The following is a 27,282-nucleotide window of genomic DNA, read 5'->3' as shown; positions in this document are numbered from 1 at the left end:
GTCGGTTTGATGCTATTATAATTCTGGGAATTTTCAATTGGTTTATCTTTGATCTTCAGGGAAGCGTCATGCCTTTTATTTGTTTCATCATTTGCATCCATGTTCCCCGGGAATTTTTCTGTTCCTTTGATCTTTTTCGTTTTACTAAAACTTTTCCTCGAATTGTCTTGATTATTCGTGTTGCTGTTTTTAGTTGCAGCAGCAGCAGCAGGAGCTCCAGTTGTGTTCAATACCCTACTGGTCGGGCTTTTGCCTTTACTTGGTGCAGTCTGTGGAGGAGATTTACGCGGTTCTTCATCTATTTTCTTGGCATCGTCTGCCTCGCGTATGCACGTCCCACAAGTGGCACATTTAACGCTGTCAACCATAAAGAAGGCTTTGCTCTCTGTGACTGCAGCATGATTGGAGCTGTAAATGGTTTTGTTTTCTGGGACTGCGCTACTCGGACTCCCCTCAGATCCAACAGAACTGGTGGGATTGTGTTCGCATTTGATTTCGTCATCCATTTTAGTAGGAACCCAGAGGAGCAGCAGTAGCACATTCCCAGTGATGTGACAGATGTGTCAACAAATGAAAAGCCAACCCAAAAACCCTTTACAGAAAATATTGAATGTGTCTGGCCTATGACTGGGTTTATTTGTGGAATCTACCAGAGCATCACCAACAATGTGGACGACACCAGGGATGACTATAGTCGCATGAATAGCAGCTCCTGCCCACCGGACAGCAGCACGTGTTGCAGCTATACTCTAGGCAACGCGGCCTCGGATTCAGTACAAAGGGGGGATTGGCAAAGCGATCGTATCGAACAATTGGAACAGGCTTCCTCTTGCGTCGCTTCTTCTTGGCCTTGAAGTAGCACATACAGTCCGTATTGGGTATGAGATGCTGCAGCGTTCGCTCCAGATTGGTCATATCGCACTCGCACAGCAGCTCATTGTACATCTGACTGCCGCCTTGGCCATCCATGCAGCTGCAATGACCCTGGGGATTGCAATTACATTTGCGCCTCTCCCTGGCGTACTCGTCCTCATCCTCATCATCATCGTCATCTGCCTCGCAGTCGCAGCACACACAGGACTTGGCATTGCCATGGGTGATGCAAACTGGCACTGTGACATAGCGATAGGTCTTCTTGCCGGGTATGATCACCTCCTCCTTTTGGTGGGAGCAGGTCGTTTCCTTGCTGAACGGTAGACTTGGAATCTCGGCAGGCGTTGACATGGCCATGGACTCTGCCGTTGACTCGTCTACATATTTTGTTCCGCGTCTATAATCACTTCGCGTACCGCTGGATTCATTTCGCATACTGCTGGGTTCATTTCGCATACCGCTGGGTATATTTTGCGGATCACTGCGTTCATTTTCCTGCTTAATTTCAAGCAGATTTCCGGCACTTTCCGCCTGGACGACTTCCCCGCAGTGACAGTTCCTGTGACGTGGTGGATTACTTTGCATATATCTCTCGTCGTCACTTACACACATACATTGTTTCTTGTTCTGGTTCTCTGCATTGCCGGCCTTTCCTCTGCTTCTACCATCTGCCGGTTCGCAGTGACACTTGGATCGATCTTTATTGGTTCCTTCCTCTTCGCCTTCATTTGACCGTTGAGGAGCGCCATTACTTGTTCCTCTTTTAGGAGGAAAACTTTGGACATTAGTTCTCCTTTGAATCAATTAAGATCTTACCCTTGAGGAGGAGATCCCCCACGCCTGCAAGGAAGGTGAATTGAGAGAGATTGAAGATGCTTTAATTATTTTTCAGCTGTTGGTATTCCAACACACTTACCAGCCTTGTGATGATGGAGGTTGTCGATAAGGGCCTTCGCTTTGGAATGACTCTCTGGCATCCCGCGGGTCCCCTCTATGGTTTGTAGAAATTAAATAATGGTTGACAGATTTTGATTTCAATCCAGGAATACTTACCTCCGCTGTGGATACGGACGAGCGTCGCTGTAAAAGGTCAAGTTTAAGATATTTAAATCTCAGGCAGATGAACAAACGGGATAGAGTTTACTCTTAAATAGCCACTGCAAAACTCTAGATATCTTACTTGCGACGACGATCCTGGGTATAATTTGGACCAGGTCCATATCCAGGATACTGGCCATAGTTTGGACCAGGCTCATAGCCAGGCCCTTCTCTTCCAGGGCCATATACCGGTCCCAGACGTCTAGGGCCAAATCCAGGGGGTCCTCGTGCAGCTCCGTATCCAGGTGGTCCTCGTGCAGCTCCGTATCCAGGTGGTCCTCGTGCAGCTCCGTATCCAGGTGGTCGACGTGCAGGTCCAAATTGTCTTCGTTCAGGTCCCGGCGGTGAATTATAGTAACTGCGGGAGTGGAGCTCAATATTATTTCACGATTGTTTAAGGGTATCTGTCGTCACATACTTGGGGGGTCCCCTCGGTGGACCTGCGCCGTAACCGGCTCCTGGTGGTAGATAGAGCTGTTGTTCCGGCGGTTTGCTAACCGGTAGAAATACCAAGTGGTTTATGTTATGGCGGAGGCTGCATCCAAATGGCAATACTCACTTGACCACAATCAACAGAATGGTGGGCTGCTGTGGCTGTTGCTGCGTTTGGGCACCAGCTGCCTCCTCAATTACCGACGCATTCGCCGACACAGTTGACGATTTATTACGGAGATCATATTGGTGGTCAGCCTCCAGCATGGTATCATTGCTATGCAACGAATCAATGGTCCGGACGGAGTCTCTTTTTTTCATGTTTTTCACGTAACGTCTATCCATTTTAGTTGGTGTCTCCGGCTCCTGCTGTGGTTGTGCCTGCTGTGCTTGAGCCTGCTGTAGTTGTGCCTTCTTCTTGGATTTGTTCTTCTGTGATTGTGCCTGTTGCCGTTCCGCCTGTGCCTGTGCCTCTTGTTCTAGTGCCTCCGGCCAGGGAAGGTCTTCGGGTTTGCGTAGAACGCAGTTACGGCAGCGACAAATGGGTGGATCTAGCTCAGTTCTGTCTTCACACAACATATCCCAATTTAGGATTCATCATGTATGTGTATCATGATGAATGCGGCCGAAATTTGTCGTTTGAAATTTGATGTTTGAAAAGTGAGCTCTGGCAGAGATAGCTTAGATAGAGAGCTCTAGCCCAACCACCATTCCGAGGGATAAGGCGGAGATTTGCGTAAACCGGAAGGTGTTGGATTTATCAGCGGAGAGCAGTCAAACTTTTTTGGGGCACGCTTTTTCTTAGTTGGGCTTTCCTGCAGGTACTTTCTCTTGACTGGAGTATATTGTATCGGATGTAGTGTGGAAGCCACCGCATTGCTTGGGATTTCATTTGGGATTCTCGTCTTGATTTCTGCTCTCCTGTTGGTTTGTCCCATTATATTCTCCAATTTGTGTGGCACTTTCTTATCGAATTGTACTTTTGTGAGTCGTTCAAGTCTTCCTGGAGCGGACTCCATAAAATCTTGGCCGCTTTTTACACGTCGCGGCTTCAGGACAGACTTGATTGGTTTCCTGAGTCTGCAGGCGTTCAGATCGCTGGTGCTGACGGCCATATCCGCGGTGGCTCGGATGTAGACGCCACTGGATGCTGAGCTTGTGGCGGGTTCGGTTTGAAGTCGTTTGTTCCGGCTACTTATGGTTTTTCGTCGGTTATCCATGGCCTTGTAAAACTCCTGTTCCTCCTCCAGTTCGGCCAGGCTCTTGCTGGCACTCTTATACCAGTCATCCAAGCTGCCTGCTCGCTTCGGATGCACCTCTTCCTCCTCCTCCTCGATGTAGTCGTATGACAAGTGAGTGTTCTGCACTCCACCCTCACTGCGGCTCTCAGATGTGCAGCTTGTAGTCATGATGCTGCTGCCAATAGTGGACTGAGAGTCGGCATTTGCTATGTATATGGATTTACTCGCAACCTCGTATTCGTCCTCGTCCTGTGTCAGAAATGTTGGCGGTGCCGTTGTGGGTAGAGGCGGCGGCTGCAGCGGCAGATTAGCATCCTCCTCATTCCTCTTATGACATGTTGGACTGTCACATCTTTTGCCCAGCTGCGCATACTCACAGTAGCCGCGACAGCAATCCATGGGACACCACATGGTGGTGCCACTGTCCCTCATGCATTTCCCGCTTGATTGCTGCTCAAATTGTTGAGTTTGGAGACGATTCTCTGTAGGGTGGAAGTGATATTAAATGGTTATTAATTAAATTAAATGTTTGTACATTACCTCTGCTGCTGTTAGTGGTTATGGCCTCTAATATCCTTGGCCATAAAATCAAATCTTCCGTGCTGCTACCTTGATTCTGCAGGTGTATGTGAGTGGGTCGCAAAGCCCGCTTCCGCCTTCTCTCACGTAGCCAGGGCATACGCACCACGCTAAATCTTGTCTGAGTGCTGGCTTCAGCAGTCTGAACTGGTGGAAGACTACTTCGACTGATTTTCGCTGGCATCATCATGCTGGGATGCAACAGATGGCGCTGACTTTTCAATCCTTCCCAGCCCAAGCCAAAGTTATTTGTTGGCTGCGACTGTGTGGACATTATGGAAGGAGATTTCTGCTCCCCTATCTGTGTCTGACTGGAGATGAAGCTGTTCAACCTATAGATGGTGTCGCACATCAGATTCGTCAGTAGATGCATCTTGGACTCTTGCGGACCTAGTGACACATAATTTCTGCTTCTCGTGGACTCCTCTTGTGAGGAGGAAGTCAAATCACGGACTGGCTCATCCGTTTCATTTGTTACTGTTGAGTGGACCATCATTTCGTTTGTTAGAAAATTGTGCAGACTGCACTCCAGTGTGCCCGCAATGCCCTTCAACTCGTCTATGGAACCCGAACTATTGACATTTGTATAGAGGCTGCGAGCGAGATTACTTCGCTCTAGGAAGGGTGCATACATAGCATACTCCTGGCCGGATTTAATGCGATTTATGGGATAGTCCAAAGGAAAAAAGGAATCCCCTGGATCTGGATAGTTATAGTGCAGGTCTTCTTTTGTCTGGGGCAGTTGCTGAAGCTGCTCATAATCCACGGGCATCGACATCGGTGGATATGGGTATGGGTAAGGCATTTGCAAATCCCTTCTCCTTCGTCGCCGATGTCTCAGACTTGGACCGGAGCCATTAGCCTCAATATTAACACAAAGCTGACGTCGCAGTGTCGTGGTTCTGGTTGGTATTGAGACTGCTGGCTCCCGTCTTTGTGCAGGCAAGCGTCGCTCTAGAAATGCCAATGATCTGTTCATCATTCTCAAGCAGCAGTTGCTCTAGTACCCAAAAATGATTAGATGTTTTGCTTTGGAACTTTCGAATTTTGTTTTGACTTTTTAACCCAAATTTGGCAAGAATTTCATGGGTAAGAGGATAACACAGCAATCCCCAATCTTAAAGTTTCATATCCTTTAAAAATTAATAGTAAGAACTTTATTCCTTTGCTGAATCTTTTAGAAATTTACAAGTACAACAATGAGTCCATGTCATAGAATCTGTCACATATTTAAAGAAATATATAAAGAATGTTGGTATGTATGTAAATAATAACTGTTGTGGATAGATGATCTTTATCTTCTACTAATATCTACTGTGAAACCAGTAGCTAGTGGCGTACGCCGCAGCGGGAATTCTTTTTGCCCGGTATCTGCTTGCGAAAGTGGTCCCACTCGTTCTGGTAGTACTGATACAGAGCGACCGGATCGGTCATGCGTCCTTCCTTTTTCGATTTAGCACGACGGCGAGCTGAAAGAGACACAATTATTATTATAGGAACAATAGAGAGAGTAAATTCAAAAGTTTACAGTTACCTAAGGAGGCGCCTACGCCCACGCTGGCACTACGCGGACGCGATTTGGTGCCACGACGACGACGATTTATCGGATGATCCAGATTGGCCTCGGACTCTCCGCTAGATAGTAAGGGTGCGCCTGGTGCCGTCTTTCGCATTCTGCTGCGACTGCGACGCTTGCTGACCGGAGCTGAACTCTGGACAGGAGTCGAGCCCTGACTGGCATCAGTAGCGGGTTTTTCGCCTACCAATAGCTTTTCGCGAAACAAACGAGCAATTTCCGCCATGCCAATACCGCCACTTAGACGCGTTTCGGTCTCATCAGTCTTGGAATCCTTCTCCTTGGCTGCAGCTGCTGCTCCTATCGATGATGCTGACGCTAGAGGAGAGGCATTCTCCTTGTTCTTGTCTTTATCGTTCTCTCCTCCTAATTTGGCACGCGAGCTGACGGTGCCCCGTTTATGCAGGCTGCTGAAATGGTCGTCCTTTGGGCCCTCCGCCAGACGCTCCTCATACTTGATGAGTTTACGCAAGTCTAAATTGGGAAGGGATGGGATTCGGATCAGATCGGAGAAATTTTGGGAACACTTAGGGTTTATTGCATGTGCGGGTTGATGAACGGAACGGGTGTATTCTGGTGCCCCTCCAATCTAAAATGATTCCAAAGCTCCGAAGCTGCAAAGGGAGTATGCTAGAAATGCATCAACTTTGAGTCCTTAAATCAAATGACAACTAAAACATAACGAAGGAAACTCAAACTTAGATTTCTATACTATGTAATAATTTCTTTGAAATCATGATAATCCTGATGCAATGCGAATTAAATTATTACTTTCCTTAAAGTGTGTTCTAATTAGTTGTAAAAATAAAAACGATTTTAACAGGCAAAAAAAAGAAATAAGTACATAATTCATACCAAGAACGAATATGGCAAATCACAATCAGAATTATTCATAAACTGCCTATTAAAATTACTTAATTACATAACCCATACGAAATTTTCAATGACTGTCCTCTCATGGAAACATTTTGAATAAACTAATACAAGGCAAAGGTAATATAAATAAAGGATTTTTCTAACTGAGAGTGCTTAAAAACTTCTCTATTGATGCTTGACCAAGAATACCTTCAGAAACTCTACACAACTTACAAAAATTGTAAATATTTTGTTGGTTTGAATTGAATATTTATATTTAATTTTACTCTTTGTTTTAATAATTTTTTATACAATTGCTTTTGGTTTTTGTTTTAGTTTAGTTAATTCACTTTTACACAATAGTTGATTGGTTTGTTTTGTGGTTTTTCCATTTTCAAATTCTCTTTTCCTTGAGCGTTAACGACAGACGACGTTTAATATAACGAAAAAACTTTTCTTCAAAACGATAAATGGAAAGTTTACTACTTATAAACTAGAGCTTGATGAGTTTTTTTTTTTTTTGGTTTGGAATAGTCCGAAATTGTTGATGATTTGTTGGTGGTATTTTTGTGGGGTTTGCTTCGGGGGAATTTGAGCTAAACTAAGATTAAACTAAGGCTTATGATGGTACGTATTTCTCTGTGTGTGCTTGTGTTTGTTGGTTGTTTCATTTCAGTTGGAATTATGCTAGCGTAAAAAGGTGTGGTTGAGGTCTGGTTAAACAGATGGTTGGATGATGTTTGGATGGCCCATAAAATATCCTACAAATGAAACTTATTTTCTCATCTTCGTTGGCTCTCCGTTTCTGTACACACTAAAAGCTAAAAGTGTTTGGATGATGATGCATGATTGATGGGTTGATGCTTGCTCAGCGACGATATCTGAAGCGTCTAAAGGGCGCCCTCAGTCGGCGACAGGTGACACGAACCTCCTTCTTAAGAAACTGCGAGATGGCTAAAGATTTTACAGCCGCTGTTGCCGCTTCAGCTGCACAACTGCTAGCTGCCTTCCCACTGTTTGGTGGCGCGTACTTTGAAATGTCAAACTTCCGCTTGGGCGTCGTCTGCTGCTGCTGGTGGGGACAGTGCTCATGGGAGTCCCCCGCCTGTGTGTTGCTCAAGTCGAGATCCGTGTCCAGACCATCCGAGGAGACGGTAAATATGTCCGAATTGTCGCCGCCCAGCTTTTCGCTAGGCGAGATGCAGCTACCCAGGCTGCCGTTCAACTGTGGAGTGCTGCGTCGCTGCTGCTGCCCGGTGCTCGGTGTGGATGTGGCCGGATGCAGTCGCTGACCATTGTGGAGAGTGAGCAACAGCTTCTTGCCGGGACTCATCGACTGTGGATCATCTGGTGGACATGACACAGAGATGGAGGGCAGGCGGCCACGTTTTTCGGGTGGCTCATCATCGTCATCATCATCATCATCGAGTGTGAGCTTTGGCTCCACCTTATGAGAGACTTGCTGCTCCTCGAAGGCGTCTTCAAAGATATCCTCCTCTTCCTCCTCATCTTCTTCGTCTTCCTCCTCTTCGATATCTGCATCGGTGGCCTCTATTTCCGCCTCATCGTCCTGCTGCTCATCCACCGAATCCGCCATCGTCTCATCTTCATCGGGTAGACTCTCATTCTCATCGGCTTCCGCTTCGGCCTGCTGTTCTCCTCCCTGCTCGTCGACGTCTGTGGCTGGTGGTGTCATGACAGCCTCCTCTCGGACAGCAGCACCTCCACCGGACTCCCCTTCCCCATCCTCGTCTTCATCCTCATCCTCTTTGCTAAGCAGCTTCTCCGCAATTGTGGCTGTTGTTGTGGTGGTGGTGGTTGTAGTCTGCTCCTCCTCCGTCTCCATGGGCTCCTGTTTGATGGGTGACATCTCCCCTAGGCCCATCTTCTTAAAGTTAATCCTCTCATCGGGCATGGATCGAGCACCCCAACCACCGGCATTGCCACCGCCTCGCCTCCTGTGCTGCGTCTTGGGCCAACCCGTTCGATTCGTCTTCGACTTGAGGCTCTTCCGCTTGCGATAGTAAGTTTTGTATAGGTTGCCCATGTTACCCAAGCGTCGACTGGTGCCCGACAGCTGGTTCCCTGCTCCCGATCCTCGGCTGGCATCCTCCTCATCATCGCCGCTACCAGCGCTGCCCATCACCAGATCACAAAGATCAAATTCACTCGTGAAATAGCAATCTGTTGGTGGTGGCGTGTGCTGCGTCCGCTCTGCTGCCGGCGGCAGTTCCTCCTGAGTGTCTTCCGCGTCATCTATATCCAGGTCAAACTCTTTTCCAGCCAACTCCAGATACTTGTCCAGCTGCCAGGCAGCCAGACCAGCATTTTCATGCTGCATGGCCTTATCCAGAGCCTTGAAGGCACACGGCTCCATCTCGTATTCGAGCAGACCCTTCTTGCTGGGCAGCTTGCGCACACCGCGCATCAATCCAGGCGGCTGCTGCAGTGCTGGCCGCACGGCTGGATGGTTTTTCCTCTTTCGCTTGCCCAGCAGCACGCTGGCGGAGCACGGTTCACGTCGCGCGGCGAACTGCAAACGGCGGGCATAGCTGTGACTGAGACTGGCATTGGCTACTTGCGGCAGACGACGACTCCTGCCTGGCGATTCAGTAGCTGCTGCAGGCGGTTCGGGCGGAACTGGAGCTGCAACTGGAGCCGGGGCAGGTGGGGAATGATCGTATTTGTTCTGTCCACGACGCATCCGTTTCACAGTCTCACTGATTTCGGTGGCAAAACGCAGCTCCTCCACAGGTGTGGCCGCCTGGGAGCGTGTATTTCTCGGCGAGGCGGGTGCAGGCTCCTGCTTCAGAGGGGTCTTCAGTTTGGGAGGAACTATAACTGGAGGCGGTGGTTCCGGCTCTGCCTCCGAGTTGGTTTTACTCTGCGAATCCTGCCGCTGACGTATGATGCAGCTGACCAGAGCCAGGGTGGAGGCATGTTCACGCGGTGATTTCCTTGGCGGCAGCTCGGCCAATCGTGCCAGCTGCTTGTTGCGACACGTCATGCCCGAGCTGGAGCTGGATGTGCTCCTCACACGCTCAATCAGCTGAACACGATCGGTGGCAAATTCACGCTCGAGAAGCTCCGGAGTGCTGGCCTTGCTATCACATTTGGCTATGGCTATGGCAGTGCTAAGTTGTGTCTCGTGTTGCTGTTGCAGCTGCTGCTGCTCCTGCTGGTATCGCTGCAGCAGATGCATCTTCTTGTGCTTGTACATAGACGATGACGATGAGGATGATGCCGTTCCCGGTTGCACCTCCGTCTCCTCTTCCTTTTTGACTGGTCTCTCCGTCTTCTGGGGCAGCTCCTCCTCCTGCTTCTGTGCCTGTTCGGCCCGACACAGAGAGCAACTGTGTGCCGGCAGAGTCCTAGCCATGGGTATGGGTCCCATCTCGTAGGGCAGCTTCCGATATCTCGTGGAACCGTAGTATGTGTAGTAGTTCTCCTCGCCAGCATCCTGTCGCATGAATACACGATTCCACAGCTCTCCATTCGGCAGGGACTCAAATGTGTACTGCATCTTTCGAAGCAGCTCACTCTTGCTGCAATCGAAAAACATATCCATGGCCGGTGGCTGCTGCGCCCCCTTCTGACCCTTCTTCGGCTTCCCTTTGGACTTTGGTGTTGCGGGTGGTTTTTGGCTCTTGCCGCGGGACTTTCTTTCTTTGACCTCCGTCTGCAGTAGCTCAGTCTCTCCGGCACTTCGATTGATAGTCAATCGAGAGCGTCGTCGTTCCGCACGCTGCTCTCGGGTATCGGAACGCGTTGGTAGCTTCGCTGTTGCTTCCACCGCCACAACTGCTACTGCTGGTTGGGTCTCCAGCTGACGGCGTCGTCTTCTGTCTGCCACATAGTCTTCATCGCTGCCCGAAGAGCAAGAGAATTCATCCTCCTCTTCATCGTCATCATCGAGATCGAGGTCCTCCTCCTCGACGTCTTCTTCGGGTTCGATTGGTTCTTGTTTGATTTTGATCTTGGCTTTTGTTGCTTCCCCCATCCTATCCTCCAGTTTGACTCCGCCTCCTCTCGTCTTCCGCAACTGCAGCTGCTGTTGCTGACTGCTAGTCGTTGCCGCCGTTACAATGGCGGTGGCAGTGCGACTGCTCTTCCTGGTGGCCGGCGTTTGCTTTAGTTTTACCTTCAGCTCTGGCTCCGTCGCCGTCGTTGGTTCGTCGTCGTCTGGCTGGATGGGGGCGCTCGGAAAGCGCTGCTGGCTGTTGCTACTGCTGCTCCCCGTGGATAGCTGACGTTGCAGCAGTAGCTGCTGCTCGGCTGCCGCGGCCGGTCTCCTTCGCCTACCCACGGCCTGGGCACGCTTACGCAGCACATTGCCTTCCGTCTGAGGCTGCGGGTGATGTTGCTGTGTTTCAGGCTCGCTGGTGCTTGTGTCTAGGCTGGCTGAGGAGATACTATGCCTGCACCTCACATCTGATGTGGTCTGGCGATCCACATCCGTCAGCAGTTCGCTGCTGCTCCTCGTCGTCGTTGTTGTTGATGCTGTGCGGGGGAACATAAAATTCTCGGCCTCTCCATTGAGTCGTTGCAGCTCAGACTGTCGCACCTTCTGGAACTTGACAATCAGCGAGGGCGAGTCCACATTGTTGGTCGCTTGTCGGCCGCCGATGGCGCTGCGTCTTGGTGGTGTTGCGCCGCACTCATCTCGGGTCTCTACAACTTTGTAAAGCGAGGAGGGTGGCAGCATGGCTCTGATGGGTGGCGATAGACCAGAATTCTGTTGCGTTTTCCGCCGCGTTGTGTTGTGGGTGGTCGGCGTGGCCGCTGCCATGTTGGGCTGCTCTTGACGCTGCAGCTCCGTGAGACTACCTTGCGAGGTGTTGCCGCCGCTTTTCTTGGCCGTCGGAGATGGCGTCATCGGTGAGCCGCCTGGGGGTGATGCCTGGAACTTCTCCGATGAATGCTTTCCCTTGGTTATCCGCTTGGATTTCTCTCTTAGCGCTGGTGACGGACGTTGCCTGCCGTTGGGACTGGGTTGGGGCTGCTGTGACTGTCGTTGGATTCCAGCATCTTCGTTCGCCGTGGAAGCACTCAATTGCTGTTGCTGCTCATCAACATCCATATCGATTTCGCTCTCTTCGTCTGGCTCCTGTTCCAGAAACCGATTCACATTCGCCGACGACTGTATGAGAGTGTCCAGGGCCAGAAAGTTGTCCGAGTTCTTTGCAAAAAACTCGTGATCCTTGCTCTTGAGGTGAATGGCGAGGATATCGTACTCTAGCTTGCAGATCTCACAGACGCCACCCTGCTTTTCGCTGGACTCCTTGGGTTCGCCACGGCAGTGTGAGCGCGGACTGTTGGGTATGGCCGTTGCCTGTTTCTTGAGCTGCTTGAGTGCCGGATGTTGGACTGTCTGTTGCTCCTCCTTTGGTTTATCTCTCTGGGATGTACGCGAGCCAAGCGACTTGCGCGTCATAATCTGTTGCTGTTCTTTCGATTTGACTTTTGTTATCAAACGGAAGGCACCGTCGTCGCTGCTTAAATCGATTTTTGGCCAATCGTCGGGCTGCTTTATCAAATGATAGTAGGGCCTATAGTTACGCTTCACCGATTCAATCTTTACATACTGCTTCTTGAGCTGTATTTGATGGGTATTAACATTGGATGCTCCTCCTCCTGCGCCGGCTGATCCCTCCTTCTTGTTGCTGCTGTTGCCGTTTCCGTTCCCCTCTAGGTACTGTCGCAGCTCGGTTTGGATGCGCTTGAAGAAGCGTTGGGCGTGATCCGTCTGCCAGATGGTGTAGGATCTGCTTGTGCTGCAGGCAGTGGACGATGTTGGTGTGGCAGGACCTACCCCAACCGCTGTGCTACCGGTGCTTTGCTGTCGCCGCACACGACTCAAAATGGCATCGGCACGGGATTGCCTATTGCTTTTCCTTTGATGCTGGCCATCATCCTGACAGAGGTGGCTGTTCCCGCCTGTGCCGGGTGTACCAGGGGTGGCTGGTGTGGCAGGTGTTTTGGGTGGTTGGGGGGTGCCTGGAAGACTCGCCTCTGGCTTGTCGGTGACAAAATGTGTGATGCTGTCACTGAGAAAGAACTCAAGATTGCCGCCAAGGGCCTTGATGTCCGCCTCTATTCGCTTTGCTAGCTGATGGTCGCAAATGTCCAAATAGAACTTGAAATGGCAAAGTGGACGCTTGCTCTTGATGACCTTTACTTTGGGCCGCTCAGTAGTGGCTGCTGCTGCTGCTGTGGTTGGTGTTGTTGGTGCGAGTCTGCTAGCGGTTTGCTTATCCGACTGCGGTTGCATACCTTCAGGCGCAGATTAGCTGTCCGCACAAGGACCAAGAATTAGAGAAATAGAACGAGAGAGAAAGGGAGAGTTGAGAAAATGCATACAGAATATTAATACAAATCGTCCTTATCCTAAGTCCATCTTAGCCTATACTCTTATATGCCAATCCACCAACCGCATTTGTCGATTCTTCTTGCTTGAATTTGACTCCTTTTTCCCCAGCTACTGCTGCTCCGACCACATGGGTGTGTGTTTTTGTTGGGGAGGAGTACGTGTGCGTTTGCTGTGCGCGCGTTATGCAATTCTGCATTTTGATATACACATTTTGAATCAATAATTTGCATTTGCAGTACTTTCGGGTATGTATAACTTAGTGCACCACACAAATTAAGTGTGAGTTAATTTATTTTAATTCAAAACTGAAAATGGGGCCGACGAGATGCCGACCCAGCGCCCAGCTGCTGCGACGCTACGGTGTGGCGTTGCCACCCAGCTGAAATCTGGGCACAGCTGTTTTGCTGCAGCTGCAGTTCAAAAACCCGTTTTATCATTTTCGTGTAATTTTTCTTTTGTAAATTTATCTTATGCGCAATATAAGTTATAAAATTGTCTGCTGATTCAATCAACTCACGGTAACTTTCTACACCTTCCCCAGGCCATAATTTCCGATACCTTTGAGGTCACATGTATCGATATCGATTTTCAACAAGTCGCGCCACGTTCGTCCCGTTCTATACAAAATAAAAAACTTGCTTCTTTCCCGACGTTGTTGTCGTCAGCCGACCCCTTTGGAGTGTGTAGGGCAATGCTTTTAGCAAACACAGCACACGGCACGGAGCACAGAGCACAGCACAGCACAAAACTAAAGTCTTATTTGCTTTCTCGTTCGTCGTCGTCGTCTGCGTTGTCGTGCGGCTGCGAGTCTGCTTTCTGGCTGCCCCTGCTCTGAGTAACATGTTTATGTATCTATTCGTCAGCAGCAGCGCACAAATATATTTTGGTGCGTGTGTGTGCAGGGTGGAGAGGCAGCCATGACTGAGAATTTTGCTAACTTGTCTTCAGTGCAGTTGCCATGCAATTTGCAGATTTAGCCAAGCAAAAATAATGCGAATGAGCGGGCACAGGCATAATCAACGACCAATTTTCAACACGGTCGGGCAAAACAGTATGGCAACATTGCTAGGCTAATCCCCCCCACATACAAAGTGCGGGCCAGCTTCTCTGGACGGGCTATGTATTTGGCTATCAAGAAAAGCTTTTATATAACCTGAAAAACAAGCACAGCACGCTGCGCTGGCACTTTTTGTGCGCCATTACAATAAACGAAACGATACGATACGAAACGAAACACAAGGAAAAATACATGACGAACCAAGTGCGATGAAGTGGGAAATGGGCAACAACGAAAAAAACTCACCACAGCGGCAGCAGCAACACAAGTGAAAATAAGTAAAAAGAGGACAGGGCAACGAAAACGGGAGACAAAGAGTAGAGCGAAAAAAATAACACAACAAAAACACTACTACTATAAGAAATAAGAGCAAACAGAAAAACGCACAATTTGAACTCTGCAAAGCGTAGAGCGAGACACATGAGTATACAAAGTATGTATATATACACAAATGTGTGCACGTACATATGTACGTGCGTATATAAAAATTCATGTGAAGTCGCGGATGAAGCTGACAATGCGGTGGAGGCCGAAATACGTACACACACGCAGAGACGTACACACACACACACCGTATAAGATATACAAGCAAGCCACCACTCAGGCAGAAAAGCAGGCCCAGGGCAGCAACAAAAACAATCGTTGCTGTTTGGCGTTTGTAATCGGCCTGTACAACGGTGTGCACAGTGGTCACCTACGGCAACTTTTCGCTTCCAGCCATGTGTTAATATATTTAAAGCATTTAGTTTTATTCCAGCAGTGGATTTGCCACATGACCTTCAATGCTTTGAGCATATGTTGGTTCCACAAACAATGGCATTCGTCCCACTGTGACAGGACCGGCGTTTCTAGCACCAATCCAATAATGTTTATTTGTTTCCAACAATATCCAACCATTTAGTTATTTCAACCACTGTGCCATTCTGTTGTCTCTACCTCCGCATATACTTTGGGCCGCCGCCACCGCTTTTGCTGTGGTGTGGACTTTCTGTCGTGTGTGTGTTATTCACAATTTCCGAGTAATACTCGTTTTTTGTTTTCTTTATTTCATTGCACCGTATTTCTTTTGCTCTCGTTTTTTTTTTTGTAAAAAACACAAACACACACGAACGTACGAACGGGAGGATAGAAATAAGAAATCAAATAAAAATGGTGACGAATCGTTTGAAATTCAACGAAAAGCCGAAACTAAAACTTTTGTATAAAATAAAACTACTAAAATGTCAAATCCATTGCAATGGCGGGAACTGCGGTCTGTCGTAGTGGTGGGCAGGGGAGGGGCTCGAGAAGGATGGGTGGGGGGTACTTTGTGGGTTGCTTACCTTTTAGAAATTCACGTAGTTGCTCGGCGGATATATTCCTATAGCCCAATTCATTTAAATGCTGCAGTATAGCCCGTGCATCCAAAGGCAAATGTGACATTTTCTTTTTGTTCAGCAGCCTAATCAATTGTTCTTTATTGCAAGATTGTTTTTTCTTATATTTTGTTTATATTCCACCACTCTCTCACATACACACACGCACACATACAGATGCAGTATCACCGTTTCCACTTTGTGCTGCTTCTTCTTCTTCACCACCGTTCCCTGCCGACAATCGAATAATTTTCACTGTACTTCTGTTCGCTTTTTTCGCTATCAGCTCGCTTCGCGTTGGCTTTATTTCTTCGTCAGAGCTTCAATTACTTAACTGAATTCACCTGTGTACAAGTAACTAGTTACAATTTTAAATATATACACAACTATCGGAGACGAACAGAGGCGAGCGAGCGTCTATTGCCTTCGTTTCGTCGTATACGCCTTTGTTATTTCAGTTGTTTTCAGCTATTTTCTGTGTATCTGGCTGTGCAAAAACAGTCCTGCACGCCCAGTTTGGAGTGTGAAAATGCCAGTATTATTATTTTTCACATATTTTCTGCTGGTTTTGTAACAATTTTTACCAATTACAATTAAAATGTACACGAACAGCACAGCGCACCAGTGTGTTGCGGAATTATCGATAACATATACGTGTGACCCTCAGATATACAACAAAGTATACATTTCAATTTTCTAAATATACCGTAAATATACCGCTGACTAAATTATTTTCTCGATTTGATATTCTATTTAAAAGTGTCAGCTTGTTTGGACTCTCAGCACTATTACTATAATTTTATCCGATTGATGATCAATTGTCTGTGGCCTGAGTACCTTGTTTGATAGTAATACTAAAAAGAATATTCAACATCGGGGAATTAGATTTCCGAACTGTGTTCAAGGTACGATTACCTTGCTTAGGTCACACACCTTGCATTTTTCCATAACTTGTTTGGTATTTTTCTTTTGAGACGAGCTATGGGTCCAATGTAGAAAACGTGTACAAATGCCATTTAAAGCCATGCGCACGTCGAATATTATTTCGAGATCAGCATCAAAATCTCAGCTTTTTTGAAAATGTTGAAAAAAGACATTTCGCACTGCTTTCAAACGTACAAATTTCATCGCCAGGGGTCTCTGTTGCCAATTACATAAATATGTAGTTTCCGTGTAGTTACAATGTAAGAACATATACATTTTCTCACAAAGCCAATAAGAATCATATTTGTCGATTTTGATTTTCTTTCTAATATTAATAGCAAGTTTAACAAGTAACAATCTGTAAAATCCGTTCCCCTGATTCCTTTCGCGATCCAGTATTCTTATATAAAAGTATTTTTAATATAAAGTTAGAACAGTAAAACTGTTAAAAACTTGTTTTACTCTACTCGTATATGTTTTTTGAAAATACGCTTTGAATTTTAAAGATCAACCCTCGCGTCCATAGAGTTAAGCAGTTCATCAAGTTCTCTATGCCACATTCAGCTGAGCACATTTGTTGTAACTTTAGCTATAGTTTACAATTGGTTCCATTTGGCTGCAGATGGAGAGCGAATGAGTGGGAGTACAACAAGAGAAGAGACCATTATAGATTCGGCTCTCTTTAGTATCTCGCTTTCGCTTTGAACTTGCCACAACTTGCTATTGCTTCTCCCCACTATTCAGTTTTAATTCAGATAAGCAAGTTGCAACGGATAAAAATAGTTACATTGTTCTCTTTTTGAAAGCTTTGTCCCTTTGATTTTACAAGCATGCAGTACACAACAGCCTTTGTTTATCGTTTTTAAGTTGCTGTAACTGTCTAAATAATTGAGCCACACCCGAAAAAAACACTTTGCCAATTAAAGATGAAGCGATGTTTCAATTACAAGTTCGTCCTCAATTTCTGCAATTTTTTATTTCTGGTAAGTTTTGTAAATTGTTTGCCTGCAGGTAAAAAGAAACATTTTGTGAAAATGATATTGAAATTGATTGAGTATTTTTTATAGTAGGTAATGCTAGGCTTAAACATTCTTTAACAACAAAAGAGTACAGCTATAGATTTTATATCAGTCGAATAATAACTGTATCAATTAGCAAAAACTTTACATCTTCAACTTGAAGTATTCGTGCGTTGATTTGTTTTTATATAAAAAGCCAGATTCCATTTCACTACCTATAGTAAATGGTATGTTGCATTTTTACTCTTCCTTTTAAAATTGTAGCATATATTTTATTCACTTTGCCCAGCATCACTTATTCGGTTTCGTTACGGTTGGCTGATCAGTGAAAATATAAATCAACGTGAGCGAGTAACTTTTTCCATTTTCCTCCAATGAAAAATACAAGACCAATGCTTTTTGCTATTATGCAACTTAATACGAATGTGTTTAATTAAAGTTTTAGATTATTATTATAAAAAATTCTAGCTTCAAATATTTAATTAATATGTTTTATCCCATATATTTTTCAGATATGTGGTGTTCTACTCATTGTATCTGGATGTTACCTGTTTACCGATAACAAGCGCATCCTGCTGTCCAGACTCCTAGCCGCTCCCAACGATCGCCTTAATGCATTACCACAACCATTGCTCTACTACATAGCTCTTGGACTGGCTATTGCTGGATTTATAGCAGTACTGACATCTGTTGTGGGCTTTTGGGCTAGTTGCCTGCACACCTACTGCTTTCTCAGTATTTACTTCTTAGGCGTCGTGGTTCTACTCTTGAGTGAGTCCGTTCTATGCTTGGCCATCACTCTCTGGCCCCACTGCTTAGGTATTGGTCTTGATGAGAGTCAAATGGTTAAGTCTTTGCAATCCTATTATGGTGTACCGGGACACGAGCAGTACACCAATGCCATGGACCTGGCACAAACTCGCTTTGGTTGCTGCGGGATGAAAAGCTCGTTGGACTACGACACATCGTTATGGCGTCTCCAAAGTTATGGGCAAGCCAATTGGCCTGTTCCATTAAGTTGCTGTGTCCTGGAAAATGCGCCACAGCCATTCGCATATCTAGATCCGAAGCCAGCAAACGAGACTCAGTGTAAGTCCCTGAATCATTTATCCTACGAGAGAGAGCGCTATACGGAATCATGTCTGCTCCATCTCGACACCTGGTATCGGGAGCAGTATAGTGTATTCCTTGGCGCCAGCCTATTAATGGCTCTTGTTGAGTTTTGTGTCCTGCTGGCCATTATAATGAGCTGCACGGCCCTTGCCTCCCAAAGAGCCAGGATTGAAAATATTCAAAACGCGACAGATCAAAAGCGCCAACGGCGTACAGCACTATCTCAACGTGGTCTTGTTGAAAACATATATGAACCAGAGGTGGAACTCAGAGCAAACTCTGGCCACAGTATGAACGGCATGTGTCTGGGAGGGCCTGGCAGGTATGTAAGCAGCCAGGACTTCTCAGAGTTGTTTCAAAGGCCCAGCGATCCACACACGCACCGTAAAAACCCATCGTTTGAACCAATTTCTGCCAACTTCCAAACGCAAGGGAGGAATTACTTGGTTTAACTTTGGACACGCTCAGCTGAGATTTGAGGGGGATTTGACGTTACTTGTTAATTCATTTGATGCTTTGATTTAGATTGTGAAACAACGCAAGTTGAAGCTGTGTCGATTTGTATAACCGCAACCCAATATACATATGCACATACATATTTGTATATACTTTGTATGTATTTACATAATAGGTATGAATGATATTTGCATATCATTAGGAATAAATATGTATAATTTTTGTAAATAAATTAATAATCCATGTAATATTTCACGTTCCAATGAAATTACTTTGAGATTTTGTTTAAATGCAGCAACCTTAAAAACTATTGATAGGCAATGAGCGGCAATTTTGTACTTACCATTAAAATTACCATTACTTACCCATAGGTCTCGCTCGAAGAACAGAAAGCCTACTTGCAATATTTGTGCAGCATGTTCGGTCAGATATCAGACATATCCCAGCGGCATAGCCCTAAAAAAGGCGGTAAGCACATGTAGGCGACGACATTAGGACGCGCTTAGTTCGAAAAGAGCCACAAACAAAACTTTGCACAGATTCTATTCTGTACTGTATGTCGGAAATAACCTCCACTTGGCCATCTCCAGCAGAGCTCAAAAATCTTGAAGGCGGTAAGCTGTAGAATATTGATCGACATTATCTCCATGAAATTTTGACCATTTCTCTCCTACAGGCAACGATGAGAATAATTTGGTCTACTACGAACAATTTGAGCGGAGTATAGTTGGCACACACTCCCTGCGAGCTGGTTAATCTTAAAATAGGTAAACACAACACAAAAAAACAGACAATATTGTCTGCGAAGTACCATGTTAACCTAAAACAATTCTACAGATAAATCAAACGACCTTGCGAACAACGATGAAAAGAATTTGGCTCTGTATGAGTGTGAGGTTGAGCTCGAAGGCTATGAAAAATTCGCTCTGGATATAGTTGGCAATCATTCTACAGCCCTTGAGATTGGAAACACCAACACAACTGAAGCTATGCCCTGCCCCACAGCACTAACCAAATAGTATGGTATATATATATGGTATATATAGTATAGTATATAACTATACTATTTGGTGAGTGTCCACAGCTAATGGCACCACATTATTGAGCTTATGGAGACTGAAGATTGGGTATAGAAAGTCGATGGGGCATAGCAAAAATATATATAAATGTAGAACTTCCCGACAGCTAGGCTTTGACAGCAACATCTACGAATATATTGATGGCTACCTTTACCCAGGGACCTTACAAACTGCCGTTTAAGTCTGTTGAACGGCCCTGGGTGTACTAATACTATATAAGTAAGCTGAAACCAAAAGAATTTCGGTACAAAGTGATTTTATACGTTTCAGTTCAAGAAAGCTAAAAATAGTTGCATTCGAGGAAATACCGATAGTGTTACCACTAGCGAAAGGCTTTGTGCGGCTGCTGTGAGTTACCATGTAAAAACAATGACATTTTTGATAACCATCTTTGTTTTGATCCATTTTATAACTAATCCAATAAAGAAGTTCCTTAAATTAGCCAATCTTGTAGGAAATTGATTGATCAATCGAGTAAAATTATTGTGTCAGTGTTAAAAGTCTTTGCATGCTAGTAATATCAAATAGAACATCAAAATCGAGCAACATGATTTAAGACTACGGTATATTTTTCAAATGAGAAGGTATATTTTGGTATATTTTATTCTAGTTCCGCTGGAATCTAGGGCTGGGAAAACATCGATGGTGGCCACCATAGTCATAATAGTATAGGTATCTCAGATTACAGTAGTAACATTAGCTATATGTTTTTTCTTTTTGTTATTCAATCGCTACAGCGAAATTGGTTGGTCGTAGACGATGAGTCCACATTGACCAGGTACTTCACGTTGAATATTAAAAAAAAGTTACTGAAAATTTGGAACTCAAAAAAGTGTTGTTTGCCGAACGGACATTAAAAATAGAATGTGTTTATTATTAAAAGCAGCTGATAAAATCGAATTATAATGTTAAGTAAATTATGTAATCAATCCAGGAAATATATATCATAGAATCACCCAATTCTGCGGAGAACTGAATGATGATTTTAGTAAAACTATATTTTTAATGCTGAGACTCCTAACTAGCTACTAATATCAAATAGAACATCAAAATCGAGGAAAATGGTTTTAGATTTACGGTATATTGAAAATGCAAGTGTATATTTCAGTATATTTCCGAGGGTCTGTTGGTATCTTATATTTATTTAATACCGCTGCTGCGTCTGCGCCGAACGCATAAATAAAATAGAAACTAACGTTATCGCTCGCTGTGCGTGGTTTTAGCCTTCAATTGAGTTTGTAAAATGTCGCGCAGTGCCTATATCGTGTGTCTGCTTGTGTTGGGTGAGTTTTGGAAGCGATATGCCCGTGTGGGAGAGGTTTTTAAACGCATGTTCTCGTTCTCATTTTCACCCCCTTTCTGGGGCACGTACACAGCCTCCACTTGCCTGATTTCCACCGTAAATGCATCGCGCAACAGCTATTACAGAGGCTACAAGGTAGCAGAGGCGCCCCCCACCACGCCGCCACCGCAAACGCCCAAGGAGTATCTGGACAGCAGGGCGGGCCTCAGCACCTTCGGCATCATTCTTATCATATTTACGGTCATCGTGCTCTCCCTCATCTTCTACTACGGCATCATATGCTATCCGCTGCTGTGCCGAGATGAGAAAAAGTATCGCTTTATGGATGTATCCTCCACAATCACCGCGGCCACATCGCGCTCGATACAGTCAATAGAGAACTATCCCGAGCAGAAGCACCACCATCAACTTGCCTGATTCCCCGAAATTATTGATGGATTAGCCCCTAGGACAGTGCCGTAGAATAGTTTTCCGAATCGATTCGGACACAAAAGACTTTTCCACGCCAGCAAGAGACAAAATTCAATAAGTATGCTTACAAATATTTAGTATTAACATAGCAATAACCAGTTGAGTCCGAAGAACGAATGGGAATTAATCATTCACAATTGTAAATTGGGCTTCCTACGGATCCCACATGCACATCCCTCCTTAAGGTGTCTGCTTCTCTCTGTCTTTGTCTTTGTCTCTCTGTTTATCTGTTGTTTCGTTCATGCGTGTGCATTTACTGCAGGCTCAGGCTCTCGACAGCTCAACAAGTTTGCCTGGCCTGCAGAGAGACCCTTTTGGGCCACCCCACCTCCTTCTCATTTTCCCTTTCTCGGGCTCGTCTGGGCCCCGTTCTTTGGCCGTTTTCATGCTGAGGCCAACAGTTTTTATTTCTTTTTATGCAGGTAGTCTCCCAGCACCGCCGACCCGTCCAAAACGTTTACAGTCTGCGCTGGCAGAGTCTGTCTGCCCGTCCCAAGACAAAGCCAAAGTGTGGCAATTGAGTCACGTTGCGCGGCATTGCTTCCAATGAAATAACTTAAAATTTGGCAAGCCAGTCCCTGTTCTGTCTGTTTCTGTGTGAACGAACTTCTCTCGCCCTAATTTACATAACGACTCGCATATATTATCTCATATCTCTGCTAAGAAACGAAACGAAACGAAAACCCCCTGCTCGAATTGAACTCTTTGTGATGCTCGAATTTTTCCCATTCATTAAAGCATTTGCCTACAGGTTGTACTTAAATCGAAACCAAGTACTTAATAGCTTATATGTCATGCCAATCATAGTTTAAGCGCCAATCAATATGCCACCAAGATACGAGTATCTTCTACCATTTTTACTGCATTTAGTACTGCATCTAAACTAGAAATTGTGTCAAATTATGTTCGTTTTAGACGTCATTTAGTGTGTAAGCGCAAACCATTTTAAAGGTACCTACAATATACGAATATTTTTGGACATTTTTGTAAGAATTTTTACAAAAAATAAACAGCCACGGATTGTGTGGTGAAAAGAAGTAAATGTTTGTTTGGATTTCATTCTCTTAATTCTTGGGAATTCTCTTTTCAGAATTGTGTGCTATGCGGTAGAATAATAGTTATTAGAGGTCGCAGGGGGTCCCAAATAATGATGAAATGGTTGAGCAAACTGATTTTTTGCCAATTATTCCCTTTTAGGCATAGAACCTAAGCAGTAACGAAATTGAGTCATATAAAACTGGTTGATGAATAATAACAGATTGTGGTCAGGGAGCAGGGGTCCATTACAATACAGAAAGATCTGGACGGGTTTTAAGTCAACTGTGGAATAGGAACTATTTATATTGCATATATAGAATTAGCAATAACTTTCTGGCATTCTGCGATAAGCGAAACACATTTGATTCTGTAAAGCAAATGGTCAAATCTCTTAGTATTCATTAGGATACAATTTGTTCTTCCGAATTCTAAATTACAGGTATCTATTACTTTTCATTGGACCTGTTAACAAACATCTTTATAGATTCACACAGTTTGTTGCACATTTTTTTATTCATTTCATGGTACACAATTCTCATGGTTTCGCTGGTTTAAATTCATTTAGATCTATGATGTGAGGAAAGTAGTAGTAGAAAAAGCTAATAGATAATAATTATTTATATTAAGATACGCTGGCTGACTTATGAAGTTCCATAATATATCATTCAAAATGCAGTATTTCCTTAGAAATGTGTGTGTTCATTAGGTGTGGAAATTTGAGCTGAAGCTGCAGTCTTGATGTGAGGGAGAGCTAGATGAAACCGCTCTACAGCTCATCCTTGACATCATCATCCAGATCAATGTCGCTCAGATCGATGTCCTCCTCGGTGGGCAGCTGGCCATCCTTGCCATCCCAGGGATCGACGCTGACAATCGTTGGCTTCTTGGCGCCACGCACGGGAGCCGTGTGTCCACGTCCGTAGGAGATGTCGCGCAGGAACTCGCTGATGCCGTCCTTCGAGAACGAACCCTTCAGCACTGAGAACTTCATTTTCTTGAAGTTGACCACAGCCAGAGCGGGATAACCAAAGCCTCCAACTTCCAGGGACTCCTCCAGAGCGGGCTGCTGGCCACCTTCGGCCCAGGCCCAGCCCCACAGCTTCTGCTTGTACTTATCGCCGAGGGTGCGCAGTGTGACGAGGAACTTGTTGCGGCACTTGGCATCGCAGTCCAGAATATGTGGCAGAACAGAGATAATGCACAAGGGCTTGCCCTCGCAGGCATCATCTAGGATGGCCTCGCTAGTTATTTGCACCAGCTCGGGGGCGGGCACATTCTCCGTGTGCTTGTCACTGGCCCAGCTGACAATGTCAGAGGCTGTGCGACCGCCCTGATATTCCTGAGCATCGCTGGCACTCTTCGCACCGGCAGCGAAGAACTTGATTGTGGGATATCCACGAACATTGTACTCGGCCGCCTTGCTCTGGTGGGCAGTGGCATCCAAAGCGCCCAGCTTCACCTTGCCCTTGAGCTCCTTGGCGGCCTTGGCCCACTCGGGTGCCAGATTCTTGCAGTGTCCGCACCACGGGGCAAAGAACTCTACCAGCCAAATGTCGTCGGAGTTGAGCACAAGCTTATCAAAGTTATCTTCGGTTAGTTCAATGACATCATCATCGCTGGATGAACTGCTGCCGCCACCGCCGCCGCTGCTGCCGCCGCCCAGAGCAGCTTGCACCTTCTTCTTCACCTCGGCAAGAGCCGCCTCCGCAATTGCCTTGGCTGTGCGCTGGCCATTAAAGTCCGTGGGCGAACGCTTGTTGCTGCCAAAGATTTTGATGGTGGGAAAGCCACGTACTCCGAACTGGCCGCTCAGGGTGTTGTCGGAATCGGCATTGACGGAGCCCACCTTGACGACGCCCTTCAGAGCCTTGGCCAGCTTCTTGTACTCCGGCACCAGAGACTGGCAGTGGCCGCACCAGGGTGCATAGAATTCCACAATCCAGACGGCATCATCTTGCAACACTTCGCGATCGAAATTGGAGGGCGTCAACTCCACGACGCCATCGGAAGGCGCATAGAAGGCATTAACACTGCCGGCAATGAATGCCAACAACAAAAGGCTCGCTGTATGGGAGTATATTGTCTGTTTATGATATCCAATTTAAGCATTCCAAAGATATTTTATACTTACACAGCTGTCTCATTGCTTCCCAAAGCCGGTCTAGCCTACGTGTCTGTAAAGTTGTATCTACTTATGTGGGAGTGGATGGGTACTTTCGGTTGTCCTTATGCTTATCAATGCTATGCTGCTGGTTAATCACTTATTTTAGAAATACGTGGGAAATACGAGGCGTCTTTTATTTTATTTAGCCGCAAAAAAAAGTACACGTCACCGCGAATATACCGCCAGAACATATGAAATATACCAAAACATACAAAAATATACCGAGATATACTAACAATATACCATTTCACTTTTTAAATATACTGTCAATATACAGAAGTCTTAAATCATATTCTTTGATATTGGTGTTCCATTTAATATTACTAGCTTTCAAAGACTTTTAACACTGAAACAATAATTTAATCCGTTCGAAGAATCCATTTGCCTTATTTTAAATACTCTTTTTTATTGGATTGCATACCTTATAACATTATATATTTAAAATTTGTATTTGAATATTTAATTAAAATCGCCCCTTCTGGAAGCAAGGAAGCTTAGTGTTCAGTATGTAAGTTATTAAACGAGACACATGTACATGTGTTAAATGATATCGTTGAAAATCATCATTATCTGACTAATAACCGATTTCTTTGATTTTAATTCTTTTATTTTATTTCTATGTAATATATTCAAATATTAATATATATTTTTTTAATATTAAGTTGTTCATTTTCATTTTCATTTTCGAATATTAGCGAGCTTTCAAACACCCTTCACAAGACAATGGAGCTTTCACTATCAAGAAAATTCTCTCCTGTCTAAACGGTCAAGGACAGACCACAGAAATATGCCAAAATTAATATATGTACGTTCACACTTAACGTTAATCTTAAATCATATTCCTCGATTTTGATGGTCTATTAGATTTTACTAGCCATGTAGGATTCGCAGAGCTAAAACTATAATGTAATCCAATTTATCAATCAATTTTCTACATGACTGTTTCAATTCAAAAGCTCTCTTCATTTTTTGTTGTTAAAAAAAGGTTAAACAAAGAATGTTGCATCAAATTTATTGGTATTTTCTGCCTGCAGCATGTCATAGCAAGGATCTTTTTATAAAATCTTCTATTTTTGATAGGTCCGGTAGCTTTTTAAATTTGTAACTTGCGTGTCATAGCAATGAGCTTCTTATTAATAGCTAATGTTTTTTATACATCTGGCGGAGCTGTAAATTTAAATTTGAAAATAAAATATTTTATTTCAATTAATGGCAATAATTATTAATATATGTTATTTCTAAGACTAATAGCCTTTCCCCAATGTATTTTTTGAATGGAAATGGCCAAATTTGCTCTTCAACTTGTTGCCACAAGCAGACCAACAAGTTGTTCATTTATTTGCCGTATATATCGCTGGTCCTTTCATTTTCCTGTGACCCCATGCACAGTTTCGCTCATCCCTGCGCCCTCTCTATACATCTAATTTTGTGAGTCCGTTCAGGCTTTGGGTTAATTTACTCGGACATTGTTTTGGTTCGCAGTATTGTGCTGTTGTGTCTCTCCATTCAGACCCTCATCTGTCTCAGGAATTATAGTGGAGCAGGAGATCCTGGCTGCTACTGGCTGCCGTTTCTCCGTTTGTTGCGTGCGCATATGAGATAAAATATGTGGTCAATTTTACTTAATAGCGACTTAGTAGTAGTGTTGCCAAGATTTATGTGACGTTCATATTGCCTCAGACGGCGGGCCAACCATTCCACTTTCCCTTCTCTCGCCATTCAAGGGTTAATTGGGGGAATTCTACTTCGGTTTTTGTCTTTCATTTTGTTGTGTTGCTTTTATTATTATTGAATTTTAATGCATATCGAATGCACACATAAAGATTCAATGTCACAGAGATATAACTTGGCTCTCTCTAGGGGTAACCCTTTGTAATGTTTATGCCACATTTGGTTTGCACTCTTCGCTTTCACCATAAAAAGGCGTAATATTTGTATTACCTCGAAGAAAAGGGGAGAGTGCAGTCCCCACACACGCATTGAATACTCCTCGGGCTTATCAAACAAACATTTTCAGAATGCGTATGCCCAGCGGAGCAATCTTTTTATTGATACGCTTACGGTTCGGTAGCAAAAGGGTGTGCCCACTGCTTCTGCTTCAGCTCCCCCTCCTGTTGTGTCTGCACTTTTGACTTGCCATGACGCCTTGTCAAAACACCTTTCGTGAAAGGATGTGCGACTGTCAGTGACAGTCCTGCAGGAGGGGTGGAGCAAGGGTTCATCAAATAGGGTGCGTGGGTTCAAGCACTCTTTTCTGCTCATTCTTTTCCTCTTTTTTT

The 27,282-nt window shown here is 45.0% G+C and overlaps 7 protein-coding genes across 11 annotated transcripts; 2 read left to right on the top strand and 5 right to left on the bottom strand.

Moving 5' to 3' along the window:
* Positions 1–606: 606 nt before the first annotated feature.
* LOC117582040 (uncharacterized protein CG42266) lies at positions 607–3,087 on the bottom strand. The gene is made up of 8 exons (XM_034269582.1): positions 2,531–3,087; positions 2,390–2,464; positions 2,240–2,329; positions 2,054–2,158; positions 1,927–1,953; positions 1,790–1,864; positions 1,690–1,713; positions 607–1,633 (listed from the first exon to the last, which is right to left on the bottom strand). The coding sequence occupies exons 1-8, from the start codon at positions 2,980–2,982 to the stop codon at positions 658–660; spliced, it is 1,824 nt and encodes a 607-aa protein (XP_034125473.1). The 5' UTR covers positions 2,983–3,087; the 3' UTR covers positions 607–657.
* On the bottom strand, positions 3,079–5,315 carry LOC117582039. Its single transcript, XM_034269581.1, has 3 exons — positions 4,515–5,315; positions 4,185–4,484; positions 3,079–4,126 (listed from the first exon to the last, which is right to left on the bottom strand). Exons 1-3 carry the CDS (start codon positions 5,203–5,205, stop codon positions 3,099–3,101), a joined length of 2,019 nt encoding a protein of 672 aa, XP_034125472.1. The 5' UTR covers positions 5,206–5,315; the 3' UTR covers positions 3,079–3,098.
* A 237-nt stretch (positions 5,316–5,552) lies between these two features.
* On the bottom strand, positions 5,553–6,025 carry LOC117582227. Its single transcript, XM_034269834.1, has 2 exons — positions 5,758–6,025; positions 5,553–5,692 (listed from the first exon to the last, which is right to left on the bottom strand). Exons 1-2 carry the CDS (start codon positions 6,023–6,025, stop codon positions 5,553–5,555), a joined length of 408 nt encoding a protein of 135 aa, XP_034125725.1.
* A 130-nt stretch (positions 6,026–6,155) lies between these two features.
* Positions 6,156–16,079, bottom strand: LOC117582032 (protein chiffon). Of its 5 annotated transcripts, none has more exons than XM_034269566.1 (3): positions 15,404–16,079; positions 7,583–12,944; positions 6,156–6,273 (listed from the first exon to the last, which is right to left on the bottom strand). In XM_034269566.1, exons 2-3 carry the CDS (start codon positions 12,923–12,925, stop codon positions 6,166–6,168), a joined length of 5,451 nt encoding a protein of 1,816 aa, XP_034125457.1. In that variant the 5' UTR covers positions 12,926–12,944; positions 15,404–16,079; the 3' UTR covers positions 6,156–6,165. The 5 variants fall into 5 exon arrangements, with proteins under 5 accessions (XP_034125457.1, XP_034125461.1, XP_034125460.1 ...); XM_034269570.1 differs by lacking the exon at positions 15,404–16,079 and adding an exon at positions 14,328–14,343; XM_034269569.1 differs by lacking the exon at positions 15,404–16,079 and adding an exon at positions 13,583–13,966.
* Positions 16,080–17,000: 921 nt separating this feature from the next.
* Positions 17,001–19,072, top strand: LOC117581846 (tetraspanin-8). Its single transcript, XM_034269301.1, has 2 exons — positions 17,001–17,343; positions 17,892–19,072. The coding sequence occupies exons 1-2, from the start codon at positions 17,287–17,289 to the stop codon at positions 18,942–18,944; spliced, it is 1,110 nt and encodes a 369-aa protein (XP_034125192.1). The 5' UTR covers positions 17,001–17,286; the 3' UTR covers positions 18,945–19,072.
* A 2,101-nt stretch (positions 19,073–21,173) lies between these two features.
* On the top strand, positions 21,174–22,780 carry LOC117582213. The gene is made up of 2 exons (XM_034269821.1): positions 21,174–21,310; positions 21,404–22,780. The coding sequence occupies exons 1-2, from the start codon at positions 21,271–21,273 to the stop codon at positions 21,745–21,747; spliced, it is 384 nt and encodes a 127-aa protein (XP_034125712.1). The 5' UTR covers positions 21,174–21,270; the 3' UTR covers positions 21,748–22,780.
* Positions 22,781–23,333: 553 nt separating this feature from the next.
* On the bottom strand, positions 23,334–25,162 carry LOC117582072 (protein disulfide-isomerase A6 homolog). The gene is made up of 2 exons (XM_034269629.1): positions 24,971–25,162; positions 23,334–24,903 (listed from the first exon to the last, which is right to left on the bottom strand). The coding sequence occupies exons 1-2, from the start codon at positions 24,981–24,983 to the stop codon at positions 23,606–23,608; spliced, it is 1,311 nt and encodes a 436-aa protein (XP_034125520.1). The 5' UTR covers positions 24,984–25,162; the 3' UTR covers positions 23,334–23,605.
* Positions 25,163–27,282: the final 2,120 nt, after the last annotated feature.

This window comes from Drosophila guanche, unplaced genomic scaffold (assembly GCF_900245975.1).
Source record: "Drosophila guanche unplaced genomic scaffold, DGUA_6, whole genome shotgun sequence".
In the NCBI taxonomy this organism is placed as follows: domain Eukaryota; kingdom Metazoa; phylum Arthropoda; class Insecta; order Diptera; family Drosophilidae; genus Drosophila; species Drosophila guanche.
Note: the sequence above shows the minus strand (reverse complement) of the source record. Positions and strands in the feature narration are given on the sequence as shown.